General features: G+C 42.6%; 1 protein-coding gene across 1 annotated transcript in view; it reads right to left on the bottom strand.

Moving 5' to 3' along the window:
* Positions 1 to 3,143: 3,143 nt before the first annotated feature.
* LOC139411630 (FERM domain-containing protein 5-like) overlaps positions 3,144 to 22,451 on the bottom strand; it is a 153,415-nt gene continuing 134,107 nt past the window's right edge. The window contains exons 3-14 of the mRNA XM_071158225.1: positions 20,493 to 20,535; positions 20,252 to 20,330; positions 17,374 to 17,471; positions 15,187 to 15,310; positions 14,085 to 14,172; positions 13,242 to 13,330; positions 12,845 to 12,908; positions 12,062 to 12,153; positions 10,430 to 10,504; positions 10,254 to 10,322; positions 9,480 to 9,586; positions 3,144 to 4,852 (exon numbers count right to left, since the gene is read on the bottom strand). Of these exons, the coding sequence (XP_071014326.1) occupies positions 4,260 to 4,852; positions 9,480 to 9,586; positions 10,254 to 10,322; positions 10,430 to 10,504; positions 12,062 to 12,153; positions 12,845 to 12,908; positions 13,242 to 13,330; positions 14,085 to 14,172; positions 15,187 to 15,310; positions 17,374 to 17,471; positions 20,252 to 20,330; positions 20,493 to 20,535 (1,521 nt within the window). The 3' untranslated portion in view covers positions 3,144 to 4,259. The remainder of the gene's footprint in view (positions 4,853 to 9,479; positions 9,587 to 10,253; positions 10,323 to 10,429; positions 10,505 to 12,061; positions 12,154 to 12,844; positions 12,909 to 13,241; positions 13,331 to 14,084; positions 14,173 to 15,186; positions 15,311 to 17,373; positions 17,472 to 20,251; positions 20,331 to 20,492; positions 20,536 to 22,451) is intronic.

The raw sequence follows: 22,451 nt of genomic DNA, 5'->3' as shown, positions 1-22,451 counted from the left end.
AAGCATATGGTAAGGTTTACAAGGAACCATCAGAAATAACAAATATTGTGTAGTATTTTATACTGTTAGAAAATAAGCGTTACAATGGTTGAGATGGTATGAGTAAGACTCACATTTAAGAATAAATTATATTTATTGATAAATTAATCATCGAATACACCAGTCTTCATTCTGTGATAAAAAATATTCAGTCTTAATTGGGAGTAACAACAGAAATACAGAAGACATGCTTACAGAGACCGATCCATATGCATGGCCATGAGACAGTAAGGGAGCTAACAGAAGGACATTGCAGAGGCTGTCTGGGTGTTCCTAACACTGGATTCATTGGGGACGTTCCAGGTCGTCTTCATTGCAGTCACATGCTCAGATTGTCAGATCTTACCACCTGGGTCGCTAGTATTCATTGGTGCACACACCGTAGGAAAATGTCTTGCAAAGAAAAAATTAAGTTAAGGTAGTCCCTCCCTGTTTGTTTCTTCAGTTTGGTTTCTAGTGAATACGACCCCTGGAGACATGTTTGCACATCTCCGGAACCACACTGATATGATATTGCTATTGATTTATAGCGATCTTTTGAGATGTGGAGCATGACTGCAACAACCTGGAACGCACCCATTGCAATCAACACTGAGCTGCATGTTACTGCTACACCATCTTCTCATCATCATCTCATCCCATGCATTAAAGAAGCTAGGTTCACCAGTATAACGGTAGGTAGGCTAATCATGAAAAACATGTCACTTGAATATCCAGTGATCCTATATGGAAAGACAGGAGAACACATCAAAACACACCGAAAAACATCACTCACTTTTTCTGTCTGTAGCTGCCCACATTGATTTCAACATTGAATTATTTTCAAATGTTTTCATTATTGCTCAAATAAGGTTGTATTGTTTGTCATACACATTTAACTGAAATTCAAAGTTGCGATCTGAGGTATAAAAATCTAAATCTTCTGCCTTGACTGGCCTTCCACAACTTCAAACAAAAACAAAATCAATCACTTTAATCTAATACACCAATCAGGGACCAACCACTTATCATTATCTTAATATTGCTGCATAGCAGACCACATTAATTCATAAATCTATATTATTTATTAAACCCACCATACACTAGTCTACTGAGGGATTATAACATTAAAACAATATTATGTCTGATAGGATTGTGCTGATGCAAAACCAAATGATGATGTAGAAATATATGTTTATCTTGAGTCTACATAGGATTGCAAAATTTCAGATCACTTTACCAGAATTCCAGAATTCCTGGTACGAGGATTCCAGATTTTCTGCTTATTCCCTCCCGCTTCCAGTAATATTCCAACTGGGATTCCTGGAAAGCATGGTAATTTGGGGACATTTTCCAGAATTTTTAAACCCTAAGTCGATGCAATTCCCTCTCTCAACTTGTTTATTCTAAGCCAACAGATAGAGTGCCGGCTAAGGACAATATAATAGAAACTTGCAGTGATTATCATTGTCCTGTTCTGCAGCTCTTCACTAGTCAACCCTCTCCCAAACCCTCCTCAGGAACTCTAGATCTCATGTGAAGTACCACTGAGGCTGCAGAGAGGTATCTTTGGTAGACATGTAAAGACAGTGTGAAAATGAGAGGGTATAATGCTCCCTTAGGTGGATTTGGAGGTAAACCTGACAAAAACGTTCCCTGGCCCAGATTAAACCGATTCCTAGACTACAAAGCACTTTGAATGGAGATGCACCATTAAGGATGCCATAGCTCAGGTGTAGGCTTAATATGGGTCCGGGAAACCGTCCCTGAATCTCTACCTACTTTTCTTTTAATTCTAGTCCTCATCTGAATCACTGCACTAAAACAGTTTCATTGTCAATGATAAAAAATAACATTAGTTCAGTTAAAATAGGTTATACAAGGAAAACTCTAAATATAAGGAGACTCTACTTTGTACAAAATAATTCAGCAGGACTTCAATATATTCAACATTTTAAAATAACCCAATGCATTAGCACAACTACAAGTTGAAATGTATTTTTCACCTAGGCCTGTTCACAGCAGGCATTTTCATTTTCTTATACCTTTGGAAAATAACCAGAATTATTTATTTCAAAGTGCACATTTAATAAACTAAAATGTACCATATCCGACCTTAAAATACTCATAGTTTTTATCGTTATAGTATTGCACATCTAGTCAGTGTTTTCAAGAGGTTGACCACTGTGTTCTACCCCCTACTGTACTTTCCAGGTCACATGATAATAACAAAGAACACCATTGCATCTAGTTTGATTGAACGTTTTTTTTTTAAACTCATGATTGCTAGTTTTTATACATTGATTAAAATAATTGGTAACAGTATTCTATCTGATGCCATTTGAAATCAGAAAATACAACAATTCCATTCATTTGGTTTATAGTTTTGATGTACTGTATGACTCTCTTGATTGTTCCATGCCAATTTGTAATGATGTTTAACTAACAAACAAACTATAAACCAAGTTTAGGACACCCACAGTCATTACACAGATATTTTTCAACATTCTTACAAGACAGTATAGTACACTGAGTGTACAAAACATTAAGAACACCTACTCTTTCCATGACATAGACTCACCAGGTGAAAGCCTCCCTTATTGATGTAACTAGTTAAATCTACTTCAATCAGTGTAGATGAAGGGGAGGAGACAGGTTATAGAATTATTTTTAAGCCTCGAGACAATTGAGACATGGATTGTGTATGGGTGCCATTCAGAGGGTGAATGGGCAAGACAAAATATTTAAGTGCCCTTGAATGGGGTATGGTAGTAGGTGCCAGGCACACCAGTTTGTGTCATGAACTGCAACGCTGCTGGGGTTTTCATGCTCAACAGTTCCCCGTGTGTATCAAGAAGGGTCCACCACCCAAAGGACATCCAGCTAACTTGACTGTGGGAAGCATTGGAGTCAACATGGGCCAGCATCCTTGTGGAACGCTTTCAACACCTTGTTGAGTTCATGTCCCGGTGAATTGAGACTGTTCCTAATGTTTGGTATACTCAGTGTATATGTACAGTACCAGTCAGAAGTTTGGGCATACATACTCATTCAAGGGTTTTTCTTCATTTTTACTATTGTCTACATTGTAGAATAATAGTGAAGACATCAAAACTACGAAAAGTGTTTTACAAATCAAAATATATTTTAGATTAGATTCTTCAAAGTAGCCACCCTTTGCATTGATGACAGCTTTGCACACTCTTGGCATTCTCTCAAAAAGCTTCACCTAGAATGTTATTCCAACAGGAGTTCCCACATATGCTGAGAACTTCATGGCTGCTTTTTATTCATTCTGCAAAGGGTGGCTACTTTGAAGAATGTAAAATATATTTGTATTTGTTTAACACTGTTTTGGTTACTACATGATTCCATATGTGTTATTTCATAGTAGAAAATAGTAAAAATAAAGAAAAACACTGGAATGAGTAGGTGTGTCCAAACTTTTGAATGGTACTGTACATTCAAAAACATACCTTTTTACATCTTCTATTGAATATCATATCTTTGTTTCTTTGTCAGACTCCAGACTTCAGTACTCCTGCCAGTAGAAATGTTTCTCCTCCAATAGCAGCCCAAATGAAAGTTTCAGCAGCATTAGAATGATTATCATGGATGTTTTAGATGTTGACCCCAAATGAGTAAAAGGCATGGTTTTTCATCTCTCTCTCTCATACTTTCTCAGCTCAAACAGTACACAACTCAACACTTCACATTTATATCAATGTCCATCTAATATATTTGTATCCATCTTATTATTATTATACAGTTTTTTTCTCTCTTACAATTGATGTTCATATGAAGTAATAGAAAATAAAGGCAACTGTTGTTGTTCTGTTGGTTGAATAATATGTGTTTCCTCCCAGGCCTATAACAGACCTCAGATGTCTCATTTTATGTCATTTTATAACTCTGTTGCCTTGTCTCTTGGTAAAAAATAAAGTACCTTGAAATGACCTGAATTTCCAAAGTAAAACATGAGCTCAGAAAATGTCCTCCGTTCAGTCTGATGGTTAGAAAAGGGAAGAGGGTCAGCGAAGGGGGCGGTCCTTGGCTTGTAACAGGAAGTGACTTGTGGGAGAAGCTTGAAGGTCAATTCCCATTCAGATGGAGCAGCCCTCCCTTCCTGTCTACAGCCTTCCTTGACTTCTTCCTATCCTCCATCCATCCTTCGCGTACGTCCTCTCAGAGGCCTCTTTTTCATTCACTCCTCTTTCTCTCCCTCCATCGCTCAGTCTTTCTCACTTGTCTATAAGGAAGCCTCCCATCCAGCGGAACTTGCAGGCAACCCACCGTCTGAGAGGGCAGAAATACTCAAAGTGGAACTGCTGGAACTCAGGCGTCTTACGTATGTCCCGGAGGAAGGCGATGTCCAGGTCAGACTCAGTCAGCATGATGAGGAGGGAGAGCAGGGCAAACAGCAGTCCCATGGTCACCAGAAACATACGCAACACACTCAGGATGAACTTATGTAGCTCCTGCACCTCCTTGTTAGGGAGAGACTTCCTGGTCCGACCCAGCCGAAGCACTCTGCCGTCGGGGCCAAACTCAGCCACCTGTCCCTCAGGAGTCCCGGCCTCCGACTCCTCCTCTTCGATGCTGCAGGGGGCTCCATTAGGGTGGCGCGCCACGGCTAGCTCCAGGCTGTGTTCGGCCATGGGGGTGGGCAGCACACTGTCTGAGGGGCAGTAGGCCTCGTCAGAGATGACCCGCTGGGATGACCCGCCCTCGCCGGCATCTGTTGTGTGGTGACGGTGTCGCGGCATGAAGGAGTCGCCATGGGAGACGGAACGCACGGGCGTGGAGTGGGCGGAGTCTCGTAGGGACTCCAGGCCTGAGAGAGATAGAGATAGTAGAAGAAACATCAAACTCAGAGCTGTGAAAATGTATCCCATCATAAAGACAATGAGCAACAACTCCTATTACACAAATAGTGAATCCACATAACACATATCAGTGTACCATGGAACAAAACTACACATTGGGGCAGAGAGATATTGTGTCTCTCAGTTCAGTGTTCAGATCTAGTTATTCATGTCAATCCCTGAGTCAGGAGACCTTTGGGATGAGAGGCAGGATCTCCTCTGTAACCCAGAGTGTTAATGTGAAAATAGAGAGCTCAGCCAGAATTTAAAACGATCCAGGGGGAGAATCAGAGTCCTCATGGAAGATCATAGGTTTCACTCTCATACACATTCGCTGTAGGTAGTAGATACTACCTTGTCCTGCTAAATAGAATATGTTCCATTGATCAAGTCAAACACAGAGGAACAAAGGTGTTCTAATCCAGTAGGCCCCTCTGACCTAGATATTCATAGGTTTCACCTCCATCACTTGGTCGCGTCATGCCATTGTTATGAACGTTCTCACTTCAGCCTCCATCAGTAGCGCCACAGTGGTGCCCTAAAATCCTGTTATACCCAGTCATTCTGGACAGAGGCTAACGATTGTTTAGTCTAAATTACACTATACTGCTTAGAAATACGCAGATATTGCTAAAGTAGTCAAATGTTTAGTAGGAAACAACTTTTCCAGCATTATCATGTTGTCAAATTTACTTTAGACATGGCAATGTTGTCATTAGCTAGCTAAGTTCATCAAACATAGCTAGTAATGCTAACGATAGCTAGCTAAAATCCGGTGTCCACTCAATCTTAGCTAGCTAGCTAAAGCTATACTACAGTCATGGCCAAAAGTTTTGAGAATGACACAAATATCAATTTTCACAAAGTCTGCTGCCTCAGTTTGTATGATGGCAATTTGCATATACTCCAGAATGTTATGAAGTGTGATCAGATGAATTGCAATGAATTGCAAAGTCCCTCTTTGCCATTCAAATGAACTGAATCCCCCCAAAAACATTTCCACTGCATTTCAGCCCGGCCACAAAAGGACCAGCTGACATCATGTCAGTGATTCTCTCGTTAACACAGGTGTGAGTGTTGACGAGGACAAGGCTGGAGATCACTCTGTCATGCTGATTGAGTTTGAATAACAGACTGGAAGCTTCTAAAGGAGGATGGTGCTTGGAATCATTGTTCTTCCTCTGTCAACTATGGTTACCTGCAAGGAAACACGTGCCTTCATCATTGCTTTGCACAAAAAGGGCTTCACAGGCACGGATAATGCTGCCAGTAAGATTGCATCTAAATCAACCATTTATCGGATCATCAATAACTTCAAGGAGAGCGGTTCAAAATTTGTGAAGAAGGCTTCAGGGCGCCCAAGAAAGTCCAGCAAGCACCAGGATCGTCTCCTAAAGTTGATTCAGCTGCGGGATCGGAGCACCACCAGTACAGAGCTTGCTCAGGAATGGCAGCAGGCAGGTGTGAGTGCATCTGCACGCACAGTGAGGCAAATACTTTTGGAGGATGGCCTGGTGTCAAGAAGGGCATCAAAGAAGCCACTTCTCTCCAGGAAAAACATCAGGGGCAGACTGATATTCTGCAAAAGGTACAGGGATTGGACTGGGGACTGGGGTAAAGTCATTTTCTCTGATGAATCCCCTTTCCGATTGTTTGGGGCATCCAGAAAAAAGCTTGTCTGGAGAAGACAAGGTGAGCGCTACCATCAGTCCTGTGTCATGCCAACAGTAAAGCATCCTGAGACCATTCATGTGTGGGGTTGCTTCTCAGCCAAGGGAGTGGGCTCACTCACAATTCTGCCTCGAACACAGCCATGAATAAAGAATGGTACCAACACATCCTCAGAGAGCAACTTCTCCCAACCATCCAGGAACAGTTTGGTGACAAACAATGCCTTTTCCAGCATGACGGAGCACCTTGCCATAAGGCAGAAGTGATAACTAAGTGGCTCGGGGAACAAAACATCGATATTTTGGGTCCATGGCTAGGAAACTCCCCAGACCTTAATCCCATTGAGAACTTGTGGTCAATCCTCAAGAGGCGGGTGGACAAACAAAAACCCACAAAGTCTGACAAACTCCAAGCATTGATTATGAAAGAATGGGCTGCCATTAGTGTGGCCCAGAAGTTAATTGACAGCATGCCAGGGCGGATTGCAGAGGTCTTGAATAAGAAGGGTCAACACTGCAAATATTGACTCTTTGCATCAACTTCATGTAATTGTCAGTAAAAGCCTTTGACACTTATGGAATGCTTGTAATTATTCTTCAGTATTCCATAGTAACATCTGACAAAAATATCTAAAGACACTGAGGCAGCAGACTTTGTGAAAATGAATATTTGTGTCATTCTCAAAACCTTTGGCCACGACTGAACATGTAAAGTCCATCCATTGTACTTCCAAGACACTTTGATGAAATCTTCATCATCACTCATTGACAATGCATTGAGTAAATTGCTTAGTTAGGCATTAGTCCCCCCAAAAAAAATTCAAAAAAATATTGTGATGAAATATGCAACCCATGAATACCTGGAATACCCCAACCAATCCTCTCCAAATGCTCCACTACACTGCTACACAACAGACATGCAGTGCAGCCACTGATGTCACTCTACAACACTACTAACATGACCTTAAACCAAATCAACTCAGAATCAAAGCCGTCGGCCATAACATTTACTCGAGACAACATTTCGCACAACACCAGACCCAAACCAAATACTTCTGTCTAGCCGCATGCCATCGTTCCATCTCTAATGGAAACAGGGAATCTGAGAAGGAAGAGGTTCCTCGAAGGCTTCTTGTGTTACCCCAGACTCCAGGGTCATGGCTTCCAAAGCTGTTTCAAAGCAATGTTACTAAGATCTGTAACACTAGATGGAGGAATCTGTGCCATGATGATGTACTTGCTCTTTAAGATGTGTAAGTGTAACCCTGGATGGTTTAGTAAGGGATTCTGGATCCTGTGCCATGATGATGAGGTCCTTTACCTTCGGAGGAGCTACCTGGCCTGTTGGAGCCATAACCAGGAGGTGTTACGCTCAGCCTGGACGAAGCCCTGGAGGCCTCTGCGGACCCAAACCCGGAGGCTGAGGGTGCCCCAGGGAGGGCAGGGAAGATGGGTATGGCCCCCAGAACCTTGCCCATGAGTCTGGGCCCCAGCTGGAGGACGCGGACCTTCATATCACGGTAGCAGTGGTTGATCATGCACAGATGCACATTCACCTTGGTCTCGATCCGGATCAGGCATTTCACCATGGTGGCTGTTGAAGGAGTGAATAAGTGCACTCTACCGGCGTCCAAGTTACCACTGTCCTACAACTGCCCTACTAACGTCCTACCACCGTCCTACCACCCTACTCTTCCCCTGTGTCTGTCCGCTCTACTTTTGTCCCTTGTCCCCTGTCTGCTGTTGTCCCCTTTCCCTTTGTCCTTGTGACTGGCGATTGCTGGCTACACTACACAACTCTGTCTCTATGACAGCCAGGCAGGCTGGGAGAGTGACTGGCAGCATCCTGAGATCAGGAATGTGGCCCAATTGCAGTGTGGTTATCCTACCCCCCCACCCCCTAAAACTGTTACCCTTCTAACCATATGCTCCATAGTGACATACATGGAGAGGCCCTGACAGGAGGGCTATTTTTAGGCTGGGTATTATTACCACTGTAGATTCCAATGAAGAACAGGAAAGGTTTGGACAGGGTTCAATATCAGGACCTGTCATTGTACAATACAATGCAACCGACATCATGTAGGTAAGTTGCTACTTCACTTACCTGTTTATACTGTAAAAGGGACTGTGAATGTTCTTTACAAACCACCACTTTCTCCTGCCACAATAATACCTTAGTCACAGCAACTCTTGAGAGAATTGCAAGAATGACAAAGGAGAATAGATAATTGGTGCAGCCTTTGGTGTGTGTGTGTGTGTGTGTGTGTGTGTGTGTGTGTGTGTGTGTGTGTGTGTGTGTGTGTGTGTGTGTGTGTGTGTGTGTGTGTGTGTGTGTGTGTGTGTGGATTATGGATAAGCCTGAATGACACACACAACTGTTGCTCCGCTCTCATAGCAAAGGTACTTCTCAGGTTACTGCTCAAGCTGTGTGCGTCAGTGTGTGTGTGTGTGTGTGTGTGTGTGTGTGTGTGTGTGTGTGTGTGTGTGTGTGTGTGTGTGTGTGTGTGTGTGTGTGTGTTAAAAGCCCCCAGAATAGAGGCACTGTAAGGCTATAATATAATCCATTCAGACACTAAAGCAGTGAAGTACCATAGCAGGATAGACCTCAGACACGTTTAAATCTTATGGCAGCTGCTTTGTAAGGCACATCTAAAGTAAATGTAGGGTTTAAAGTAGCTCTGCTAGCGGTGCAGATGCAATCTGGGACCAGTTTAATAATGGACTAAAATGCACTTTCAATGGAGATTATTCATCGAGCATACTTTTCAGTCCAGGAGTAGGCTTTATCTGGGTCTGGCAAACCAGCCATCTGTGTGCTATAACGTGTTGTTACACACATGAGTAGACTTAATCCAGCCCTATCTATGTCTACTGTAAATTATTGTAACTGATGTGTGTGGAGAGGGGCCAGTGTGTGTTTTACCCTCCATGATGGAGATGTGTACAGCTCTCCGTCTTTGTCGGGGGACACTGGTCAGCCTTGGGCCGTGGGTGATGGAAGGACAGCTCCTACTGGGTACCAGACCAGCCCTGTGGAAACGTGTTACATGTTGGGGTTACAGGCATATGCTCTTAGAAAAAAGGGTTACAAAAGGGTTCTTCTTCTGTCCCCATAGGAGAACCCTTATTGATTCCAGGTAGAACCATTTTTGGTTAAAGGTAGAACCCTCTGTGGAAAGGGTTCTACATGAAACCGAAAAGGGTTCTATATGGAAACAAATAGTTATTGAAAGAGTTCTCCTATGGGGACAGCTGAAGAACCCTTTAAGGTTCTAGATAGGATGATATATAGTGGAGGTAATTCAGCTGACAGTTTTATCCAAAGGGACTCACAGTCCAGTAACATATAGTGTATATTCAGTATGTGGGCCATGTGGGAATTACACCATCTAGAGTTGTAAGCAACATGCTCAAACTAAGTGCCATGGGTAGCCCAATTCTGATATTGTTTTCAATAATTGGTCTTTTGACAAATCAGATCAGATCTGAAAAAGATCTGATGTGATTGGTCAAAAGGCCAATGAGTGGAAAAAAGATCAGAATTGGGCTACCTGTCTAAACACAGCCATGGTGTAACTCAGACATCAAACTAACTGCCATGGTGTAACTCAGACATCAAACTAACTGCCATTGTGTAACTCAGACATCAAACTAACTGCCATTGTGTAACTCAGACATCAAAAGCACCAAGGCTCACCTGTGAATCTCTGGAGGTTCCCGTTTTATTTTGGCACTTTGCTCCATCACTTCCTTAGCAACCCTGCCACTGAGAGCCAACACAGAGGCAAAACATAACACTCAACCGTGCATTATCACCAAAAACTGAACTGAAGGATCCTCAAAACGTTACTTATTGCCAGTACATGTATTTACCTGTATCTGAATCTACTTCCTTTGAAGAACAGATTACTGCTGGACACCGTTCTGACCTGGCTGGACTTGTCCAACCTGTGAGTGAACAGAGACAAAGAGATTTAGCAATATAATAACATTGTAATAATAGCACATACACTACCGGTCAAAAGTTTTAGGACACCTACTCATTCAAGGGTTTACTTTATTTTTGACTATTTTCTACATTATAGTGATGACATCAAAACTGTAGTAACCAAAAAAGTCTTTAAAAAATCTAAATATATTTTATATTTGAGATTCTTCAAAGTAGCCACCCTTTGCCTTGATGGCAGCTTTGCACACTCTTGGCATTCTCTGAACCAGCTTCACCTGGAATGCATTTCCAACAGTCTTGAAGGAGTTCCCACATATGCTGAGCACTTGTTGGCTGCTTTTCCTTCACTCTGCGGTCCGACTCATCCCAAACTATCTCAATTTGTTTGAGGTTGGGGGATTGTGAAGGCCAGGTCATCTGTTACAGCACTTCATCATTCTCCTTGGTAAAATAGCCCTTAAAGAGCCTGGAGGTGTGTTGGGTCATTGTCCTGTTGAAAAACAAATGATAGTCCCACTAAGCACAAACCAGATGGGATGGTGTATCGCTGCACAATGCTGCACCAGCCATGCTGGTTAAGTGTGCCTTGAATTCTAAATAAATCACAGACAGTGTCACCAGCAAAGCACCCCACACCATAACACCTCCTCCTCCATGCTTTACGGTGGCAAATACACATGCAGAGATCATCCATTCACCCACATCACGTCTCACAAAGACACGGCAGTTGGAACCAAAAATATCCAATTTGGACTCCAGACCAAAGGACACATTTCCACTCGTGTTTCTTGGCCCAAGCAAGTCTCTTCTTATTATTGGTTTCTTTGCAGCAATTTGAAAATGAAGGCCTGATTCACACAGTCTCCTCTGAACAGTTGATGTTGAGATGTGTCTGTTACTTGAACTCTGTGAAGCATTTATTTGGGCTGCAATTTCTGAGGCTGGTAACTCTAATGAACGTATCCTCTGCAGCAGAGGTAACTCTGTGTCTTCCATTCCTGTGTCGGTCCTCATGAGATCCAGTTTCATCATAACGCTTGATGGTTTTTGCAACTCATTACGTAAAGTAATGATGGACTGTCATTTCTCTTTGCTTATTTGAGCTATTCTTGCCATAATATGGACTTGGTCTTTTACCAAATAGGGCTATCTTCTGTATACCCCCCTACCTTGTCACAACACAACTGATTGGCTCAAACACATTAAGAAGGAAAGATATTCTACAAAGTAACTTTTAAGAAGACACACCTGTTAATTGAAATGCATTCCAGGTGACTATGAAGCTGAAGCTGGTTGAGAGAATGCCAAGAGTGTGCAAAGCTGTCATTTTGAAGAATCTCAAATATAAAATATATTTTGATATGTTGAAAACTTTTTTGGTTACTACATGATGTGTTATTTCATAGTTTTGGTGTCTTCACTATTATTTTACAAGGTAGAAAATAGGAAAATAAAGAAAAACCCTTGAATGAGTTTTCTAACACTTTTGACCGGTAGTGTACATTGCATCATATATTGATTGATTGATTAAATTACTGATAGTCAGTGTAACTTACTTGTAGAAAGCCTGATTCTCAACTCCACACTTCCACAGGTGTTTACAGGCCTCAGGTGTAGGTGCAAAATATGTCAAGATGATCTTCTTGTCCTGCAGTGAGTATACACATGTAGGTATGCGTATGCACATCTGAGTATGACAGAGTATGCACATCTTGTATTTCATATCTTCTGACTTGGCTGCCAAAACCATAGAAATAGAATGAATAAAACGGGTTTGGAAGCTCTTACCCTGGCATTTGACTGGTAAACTCATGGGTACACTTGCAATGGCTGCCTGGTATTGTGATGCAAGAATTTACATGGTATTTTGAAATGTTCTATAAACTGAGGCTGGATTGCCATGGTAATGCAGAATGTTCATTCAAATTATGCTAACTGATGTGGCTCATGCAATGGAATACATTTTTTGTAATGCCAGTTGAGTTGACTCAAATCACAGCATAGATTTAACGGTACACTTCCTGCTTTTACTTTCTGGCATGGGTACACACAAAATGGCTGCCAGTCCACCAATTAAGCAATCATTGACTTGAATGGAGACACCACTTCTATTCATTCTATTTCTATGAACGAGACCACAACAAGTACACATTTATCTATCAACAATGGACCCACATCTTATTTCCAGTAAAGTCATTAAGTTCTCTATTACGGCTAAATTACACCTTCTCCCCAAAGGCCATTTCCAATGCATAAAACAGGTTTATCGACATGAATTTCACTGTGTAATTCCAGAGCAGAAAGGAAACCATTTTAATAATGCATGTCATGGAACCTACCTCTTTCTGATTTGCATATATATGGAATGTCTTTGCCTCAAACTTCAGCTTTGTCACCTCGTCCCTACCCACCAAGACAAGACAAGACAAGACAAGACAAGTCAAAACCGAACAGAACAGTGAGAAGCGTTGAAATATTCTTTGTGACCAACTGGCAGATTAGAACAGCTCTGTTTTCTCGTCAGGAGGAGGGACAAATAGGTTTAGGTCTGAGACTGTGGGATTCTGGACTGCCAGGTTAAATATAACAATTGCTAATGACAGGCAAGCCAAATGTCGCACATTTTATGCAACAACTGCACACTTACATCTCTTACATTTTATGCAACTATTTCTGTCTGTAAAACAATGAAGGCTTGACAAAAGTTATGACTATGCTAACCATATTATTGCTCACCAATTGAGGAAATGGACTCTCCTGTTCCCCTGCAGGACAGTGAAGCCAAACGGAGTGAAGGCCAGGAAGGCAGGGTTCCCTGACACATCCTGACACAGACACAACACAAGTATTGAATACAGATGTCGGATCTTAACTTGATCACTCTTTTGTCGCAGAGAATTTTCCTGCTACATCAGGAAATTCAAATGAGTCTTGTGAGTCCCTGAAAAATAGCAGTTGAGTCAATGGGATCAGGACATGCTATCAAAATTATTTTCTCACTCGCTCAAACGCTAGGTCTAGGTCCTATTACTGCAACATTCAAATGTACCAAAATGTATTTGAAATGCAACCATACACATCAACAACCACCATTTTATATAGCTTAACAACACAAGATAGATATTGGTCTCCACTAGGCTACAACATACAGTACAAGGGTCAACTATATCCTAAGCTTATGAATGAACTGTCAACATTTAGTTCAATCGCAGGCTGCGTCCATTTATTATAATCCACACAAGACACGCTGTAGCCGGCACATAGCCTACATAAGGTACCCTGTAGGTAAGGTACTGTGTTGTATACAAACACCGCTTCCAGCTGTCCCCTGGCGGAGATTTGAAATATTTATTCATTATTCAAATCCTCCTGCTGCAGGATTATTTTCCTCATGCGACGAAAGGTGTCAAATTAAGATCCGACATCTGTATGTAATGTACAACTGGCCTCACAAACAGAATATCAAAAAAACATATTGTATTAAACGAGGTCCAGGCTGTACTGGAATCAATAGAGAGCTAAAAGGACTCTGCCAGTGCAGAGCTATAATGGACCCTTCTCTTATCAAGGTGTTTGTACCTTGCAGGGGTGAGGGTCCACACCATACGTCTCCAGCTCCTGGGCCTTCTGCAGGAAGTTCAGCTCGGACTCTTCTGGAGTCTGTCCTCTGGGAGATGAGGACACAACAGACAGATTACTGTGGGCTGTGTGATGATGGATGGAAAAGCTTCCTGCGGTAAGCTAATGATTTGTAAAGTGAATTTCCTTTCATTCATTTCAGTGAGTGAAAGATGAGAGAGACCAACACTAGAGGGCAGCAGAGGTAAGATCCCATAGGTGGTCTACAGTAGTAGAGTCTGTATATATGGATACTGCATATACTGTGAAGGGGGAGCGGAGAGAGAGAGAGAGAGCCTCTTGAGGGTGATGTGATGTTCAGCTGACTGGCAGAGTTGTCCCAGGTTGCCACAAACTAATGACACAGCAGTACAGTACTGAGAAAAACACACACCCACACCCGTACACACGCACACACGCACACACACACACACACACATGCACACACACACACGCACACCCGTACACACGCACACACGCACGCACGCACGCACACACACACACACACACACTCTGAAGGTCACTGCGGTCCCTTCACCCACTATCCATAAGCAGGAAGAGTTCGACAAATAGCAGCTAGGAAAATATTGTATATTCAGCATATGATGTGGATATGAAATTGCATATCTACGGCTAAGCTAGGGTCATGCATAATGTATCTCATCAACATATCTATTTTCATCATGACTGTAACATTCTATCTAGGAGAGATATGATGATCTTGTATCAAGTTAGGTCCACAATCATCATGCTGATGATGACACTATATTCAATTACAAGCGCTATGTCAAATATCATAATCACCTGGTAGAGAGAGAGAGAGAAAGAGAGAGAGAGAGAGAGAGGGGAAGAGAGAGAGAGAGAGAGAGAGAGAGAGAGAGGGGAAGAGAGGGGAAGAGAGGGGAAGAGAGGGAGAGAGAGGGAGAGAGAGGGAGAGAGGAGGCTAGTGGGATGGATGATGTCTATGTTCAGAATCAGGTGTACATGGAGACTACAGACAGAGACTGAGTGAACTATGTGTCAAATTAAATCACAATGAGGTGTTTGACAGGTGTCACCTTACATTAGTTCTGTCTTGTGGATGTCAGAGATGCGTCTCTCCAGCTTCTCTGAGTGTTTAGGGAAGAACTGGAACTTAGAGCTGTAGCCCTCAGGATGCTTTCCAGGATCATAGTCACCAACCTCAGCTGGGGGAGGATGGAGAACACAGGAGACAACAGAAACAACTTTACCTGTGATGTCTGCAACACACACAAATACATTACTGGGAAGACCTATGTAACCCATATGACATAAAGCATAGTGACCTGGCATAAACCACATCTATTGTAGTCATGGTACATGCCGTCAGAGCTTCTCTTCTAAATCTCTGCTATAGGTTAACCTGGCTGTTATAAACCACATCTATTGTAGTCATGGTACATGCCGTCAGAGCTTCTCTTCTATATCTCTGCTATAGGTTAACCTGGCTGTTATAAACCACATGTATTGTTGTCATGGTACATGCCGTCAGAGCTTCTCTTCTATATCTCTGCTATAGGTTAACCTGGCTGTTATAAACCACATCTATTGTAGTCATGGTACATGCCGTCAGAGCTTCTCTTCTAAATCTCTGCTATAGGTTAACCTGGCTGTTATAAACCACATGTATTGTTGTCATGGTACATGCCGTCAGTGCTTCTCTTCTATATCTCTGCTATAGGTTAACCTGGCTGTTATAAACCACATCTATTGTAGTCATGGTACATGCCGTCAGAGCTTCTCTTCTAAATCTCTGCTATAGGTTAACCTGGCTGTTATAAACCACATGTATTGTTGTCATGGTACATGCCGTCAGTGCTTCTCTTCTATATCTCTGCTATAGGTTAACCTGGCTGTTATAAACCACATCTATTGTAGTCATCGTACATGCCGTCAGAGCTTCTCTTCTAAATCTCTGCTATAGGTTAACCTGGCTGTTATAAACCACATCTATTGTTGTCATGGTACATGCCGTCAGAGCTTCTCTTCTAAATCTCTGCTATAGGTTAACCTGGCTGTTATAAACCACATCTATTGTAGTCATGGTACATGCCGTCAGAGCTTCTCTTCTAAATCTCTGCTATAGGTTAACCTGGCTGTTATAAACCACATCTATTGTAGTCATGGTACATGCCGTCAGAGCTTCTCTTCATTATCTCTGCTATAGGTTAACCTGGCTGTTATAAACCACATCTATTGTAGTCATGGTACATGCCGTCAGAGCTTCTCTTCTATATCTCTGCTATAGGTTAACCTGGCTGTTATAAACCACATCTATTGTAGTCATGGTACATGCCGTCAGAGCTTCTCTTCATTATCTCTGCTATAGGTTAACCTGGCTGTTCTACTGCTGTTCTTTCATGCAGCCCTGAGATTCTGTAAGAGCCAGGCCCAGACAATCAGACAATGGCGGCCTTGTCTCTGTGTGGCAGGGGAGCGGGAGAGCTAAGCCTTAAATCAGCTGCCTGAATGCCAATGAGGATGCTGCCACAGTGCTGGAGGCTACAGCCTGAGCTCTAGACCTATACCTCCACCACACTACCTCAACTCACACACTCACATCACAATGAAAACAGTAGGTGACAGTGGTATTTCTCCATTAAGTCTTATAACAAACACCTTTATAAAACCCTCTTAGGCCTCACTCCCCCCTATCTGAGAGATCTACTGCATCCCTCATCCTCCACATACAACACCCGTTCTGCCAGTCACATTCTGTTAAAGGTCCCCAAAGCACACACATCCTTGGGTCGCTCCTCTTTTCAGTTCTCAATCTCTTCATTCAAAGACTCAATGATGGACACTCTTCCTGACAGTTGTGGCTGCTTTGCGTGATGTATTGTTGTCTCTAACTTCTTGCCCTTTGTGCTGTTGTCTGTGCCAATAATGTTTGTACCGTGTTTTGTGCTGCTACCATGTTGTGTTGCTACCATGTTGTTGTTATGTTGTGTTGCTACCATGCTGTGTTGTCATGTGTTGCTGCCTTGCTATGTTGTTGTCTTACGTTTCTCTTTATGTAGTGTTGTGATGTGTGTTTTGTCCTATATTTATTTTGTATTTAAAATTTAAAAAAATAATAATCCCAGGCCCCCGTCCCCGCAAGAGGCCTTTTGCCTTTTGGTAGGCCGTCATTGTAAATAAGAATTTGTTCTTAACTGACTTGCATAGTTAAATAAAGGTAAATAAAAAAATAGGCAAGAAATACATGGGACTGCTGTGGTCCATTTACCTTGTAGTATGTAGGCAGCCAACATGGCAGCATCCGACGTCTTACACAGGAGACGACCATGGTACAGATCTCTCTTGATCTGTAGGAAGACTAGATATCTGCAAAGGAACATCAGAAACAGTGTGTTTTTTGGTCCACTCCAAACAAGCAAAGAGATGTACTGAACCTAAATGATTTGTTTCTCATTTCTTTCATTTCATTTGTAGCTCCATTTAAAGGGATGAGTGGGTCATACAGACGGCCCAAGAGAGCCCTGATCTTAAATTCCCAGACGATGTTCTTCACTTAACTCTTTGTTCGTTTGTTGGTTGTTTGGAAAGGGTTTGTAGAGGAGAGTGTTTGAGATAGACAGTGTTTGGTAAAGGATGCCTGAGGCGAGTAATGGCGTGTCTCTCTGAGTCCGTCTCTGCTCCTTCCTGCCTCTAGCCTACAGGGCCCAGGAGACCATTCCATACCCAGCTAAAGCACAGCCACTTCCACCGCCCAACACAGAGGGGACTTCACCTCTTAATTGGAACCTTTTACCTCTCAGGTTGAGGAGATAGTGAAGAATTCTCTCACTTTCACTGCTTCTAGAAAGCAGGATGATGAAATAACTTTGCCACTTCAAACAAACAGTCCCCTGGTTGCTACTGGGTCGTTCTACACAGGATGACAAAACAACTTCACGCGGAGAAGGGTTCCTCTCCAATTCAATGTCAAATAGGTTAGAATCCTGCTGGAAAGTAAATAGATAAAACTGTCGACAGGCAACTCCATGTGTCCAGGTGTGTTAAGACATGAGAGGAAAAGAGCCATTGTCATGGATGTTTTGGTGCAGGAATATCAGCATTCAGCAGGTTTACCAGGTTAGCAGCATAAGCAATATAGTGTCTCTATGCAACATACGCCCTTTGCCCCACTAGGAGATGAAAGGAATAAGTAATGCAATAGAGGTTTAATTCTGTGACCAAAGCTTGTTTGCGTGATGAGTAGCCTAACCTTGCCTGAGACCTGAACACGTAAAGTCAGATAAGTCACAACTCTATACTCTCTCTTCTCCTCCCTGCAGAGTGCTGCTGACTTCGCCTGGTGCAACATACTATACCCTCTTGCTAATAAATATATGGAAAATCAGTCTGTGCCCCAAATGGCACCGTATCCCCTAACTAGTGGACTACTTTTGACCAGGGCTCTGACCAAAAGTAGTGTACTTTATAGAGAATAGGGTGCCATTTTGGATTCACCCAGGCTTTTAGTTCCCATCTCCCCATCATTAATACATAACCCTGTCTAGTCTCATTCCGAACTTGCTCTGTTAACCACATCCTTACCTCCTACACTGCAGTAACATCCTCCTCTTCAAACAGAACTTCACTTACCACGATCTGAGTGGATCTGAGTGGATATGTGATGATTGTCTTTCACCCTGGCTCTGTCCTCTATGATTTCACATATCATCTGTGATTTAGTTATGATTTGAGTTATAATTAACTCCTTGTGATCTACTGGTCTAACTGTAGTCTTCTGTGACAGACTGTTACTTGGCCAGCATACAAGAGATGTGGTTTTGGGTTTACAGATCAGTTTAGCTGTGGTCCATGGAGAGTCCTCCTTCAGACTTCTGGTTGAGAATGTGATTGTTATTCAGGCTCTTGCAATTTATGTGAACGTTTCATGTGAGATCAAGTTGCCTCAGACTGCAGCCCAAGAAAACGCACATTTCAGACCAGTGGCTTATCTTCTCTAAGAGCAGATTTGATTTGATTTGAGCAGTAACGCAATAAATACCATTATTAATCATACAGCAAAATGTCATAAGTGTGTGTTTGTGTGTGTGTTAGTGTGTGAGTGTGTGTGTGTGTCTATGTGAGTGAGTGTGTGTGTGTCTAGTCTTTACAGAAGGTGCTGCTGGCAGCGTCACCAGATGGTGGAGGATTGGGAAGTGGTTCTCTCCCTTCCTAGCTCCGACTGGGGTTATGAGACAATGGGAAGCAGTGGAAAGTGAAAGGGGCTAGATTGCGTGATGACGAGACTAGGGTTACGTCCCAAATGGCACCCTATTCCCTATATAGTGCACTACTTTTGACCAGGCTCTGGTCTTAGTGCACTATATAGGGAATAGGATGCCATTTGGACACAGACTAACCTCCTCCTCACTCCTTCCTCCTCCTCTACACCGTAGTTTGACTGTCAGAGATAGAGTAGCGCATTGTGCAGGCAGGGTGACCTGACATTGCAACTTAAAGAAAGAGTTATCTCGTCTAAATCCTCCTACAAGCGTATTCACTGTAGGGTTTTGATACCCCTACAATCAGCTTGTGCTCACTCATTCATGCCTGTGGTCTACCATTGATATTCTAGATGTGTGTAATATTCAGCATTAACATGAGAAGTTTCAATCAGATGAAAGAGATTGATTGCCCACAGTTGGAAGAATCCAATGTAATTTGGACCATTTGGACCAAACCAAGTCTTTCAATCTATTGCACCCACTGTAGGCAAAATCCACACTATCTTTTCCTACCATCTATCTCTCTCTCTCTCTCTCTCTCTCTCTCTCTCTCTCTCTCTCTCTCTCTCTCTCTCTCTCTCTCTCTCTCTCTCTCTCTCTGTCTCTCTCTATCTCTATCTCTCTCTCTCTCTCTCTCTCTCTCTCTCTATCTCTCTCTCTCTATCTCTCTCTCTCTCTCTCTCTCTCTCTCTCTCTCTCTCTCTGTCTCTCTCTCTCTCTCTCTCTCTCTCTCTCTCTCTCTCTCTCTCTCTCTCTCTCTCTCTCTCCCTCTCTCCCTCTCTCCCTCCCTCCCTCCCTCCCTCCCTCCCTCCCTCCCTCCCTCTGAGTTGGGTTGACAGCAGTGCATGGCTGGCTGCCTGTCAGACTCTGTCTCTAGTCTCTTACCTTGTGATTTCCTCTTTCAGGGCAGCCGGGTCAGGAGGGTAAAACTTGACACGTAAACACATGGTGAATGGAGGCTGAGCTGGGGGGAGAGGTCACATGTTAGAACAGAGGCTTTTTCTAGTAGTTACTGTGACCTAACTAGTAGTAACTGCCAACGACTCAATCACCCAATCAAATTCACAACTGCATATCATCATGCATAATTCAATATCCATACATGGTCATGCATTCATGTACTTACATTTAATTTGTTTGGCAATACATTTTGTAAACCCCAACCAGTGCTGAAAGACATAAACAAAAACAAATCAGTCAAAAACTGTGTTTTCTAGGCGCTAAATACCTGACTGCTATCCCTCTGCCTCTACTCTAGACATTAGTGACAGACTACGTGGTCTGATTGCTCTGTAGTTGTGCATTCTGACTCGTTGTCTAGAGCTGGAGGGCATTCTAGAACAGAACTCCACTGAGCACCCTAATGCTGTGTTCTCTCTACCTCACTGATGTTTATATTCTATTTCTCTCTACTCATCCTCCTCTCTCTCTCTCTCTCTCTCTCTCTCTCTCTCTCTCTCTCTCTTTTCTGTATGAATAAAGGTTGAATGAAAAATGGAATACATTAAATGAGTGGGGAAGACACTACACCGGTGATACTGGCCTAGTTTGTTGATGTTAATCATATCTCCCAGACTTCACCTGTCTCTCTCCTGGCCTCGAGGTTCTGCTCTGGAGAGGAAGGCTTGGTTGAGTGCTTCACTGATAGACTGTGACAGAGTTGTGTCTGTCAAAGCCTCATATACCCTCACTACAGTCCTTCTATCAAACCCTGAAACACTGCTCTAACTACCTGCCAATCTGAAAGGTGTATAGAAGAGTCCTGACTGAGGAAGGCACTAGTGGCGTGTATTCATGGACGCAAAAAGAAGCCAGGCTTCCCCAAAATATTGATAAATATATATATTTTAAATGGACTATTCGTCTCTCTGTGTTTCATAATTTTCCTTCAATTTGCAAGGCTGAATGTATCTCACCGGAGAAAGCATCCGAGTGAGCGAAACAGCGCCCCTCTGTCTCTGTATGTGTAGGCCATATATTTGATGCTGTCTGGTCAAAAAGAGCATGACATTGTTGCCGCCTGTAGCGTTGAATACAAGGGAAGCCAGCAAGCATTTGGCCTCCATTCATAAAAAAGTATAAAATAATAGCCAAACAGTGTTGAAATAAACTGAGTGAGCTCAACTGTGAATGATCCTGGTGCACCAAAAAAATGTGTCAAGGGAAGCCAGTTTGGATTTGGCTTCACTCCAATCACATCACGAGAGCAATACGTCATAGACAGAAATAACTTGAATTGTTGCAGCTCATGTTGTTGTCCTCCGGTGGCTAGCTAGCTAAAATGGGCCCTTTCCTAAATTATCCATGGATGGAGACAGGGATTTGGAGCTGTGGTTTTACTTAATTATCTGTACTGGCCAATGATGGCGATTCTGATCCAACCATAAATTCATATGTGGTGCCCTAACCTGAGAGAATGGAAGTTCAATATGTAGCTAGATGTAGAAGGCTAATGTTAACTAGCTAACATTGCCCATGATAGGAAGTTAGGCTAGTGAGCAAGCATTTTAGCAAGGTAGCCTAGGACAACAAAAAATAAAAGCTTGTACTGTATGACAGAGTCACAGACCATTTCATCAACATGAAGGAGAGGAGGATGGAATTGGCATTTCTCTACAAGTAGGGTGAGTCAACATGTTTTTTCTACTTGCATGGATGCACACACGCACGCACGCAAACACACACACACACACACACACACACACACACACACACACACACACACACACACGCAGAGAAATCAGAACAGCCACATCATATTTAGCGTACGTTGATTGGACTCATTTGTGTTTGGTATCTTTTAGTTGTCACTGTATTAAACTAAGCATAGGTGATTTGATGATGGTGAATTGTTGACATTGAAATGTTGCTGGATTTAGTGGAGGCAGTTCCTGTTTTCTTTTGCGACTTGAGGTAACTCTCCCCGGTTCTAAATCAATAGTTGTTTAGTATTCCGAAAATGACGTAAACATTACCTTGCTTGACCATGCTGTAGGTCATGTAACTGTTTGTTACATACAATATGCTTTGTGGACTTCACAGGACAGAGGTTGCTCTCGGGTTTTGTGATGAAACAAAGGTGTGG

Source organism: Oncorhynchus clarkii, chromosome 6 (assembly GCF_045791955.1).
Source record: "Oncorhynchus clarkii lewisi isolate Uvic-CL-2024 chromosome 6, UVic_Ocla_1.0, whole genome shotgun sequence".
NCBI classification, from domain to species: domain Eukaryota; kingdom Metazoa; phylum Chordata; class Actinopteri; order Salmoniformes; family Salmonidae; genus Oncorhynchus; species Oncorhynchus clarkii.
Note: the sequence above shows the minus strand (reverse complement) of the source record. Positions and strands in the feature narration are given on the sequence as shown.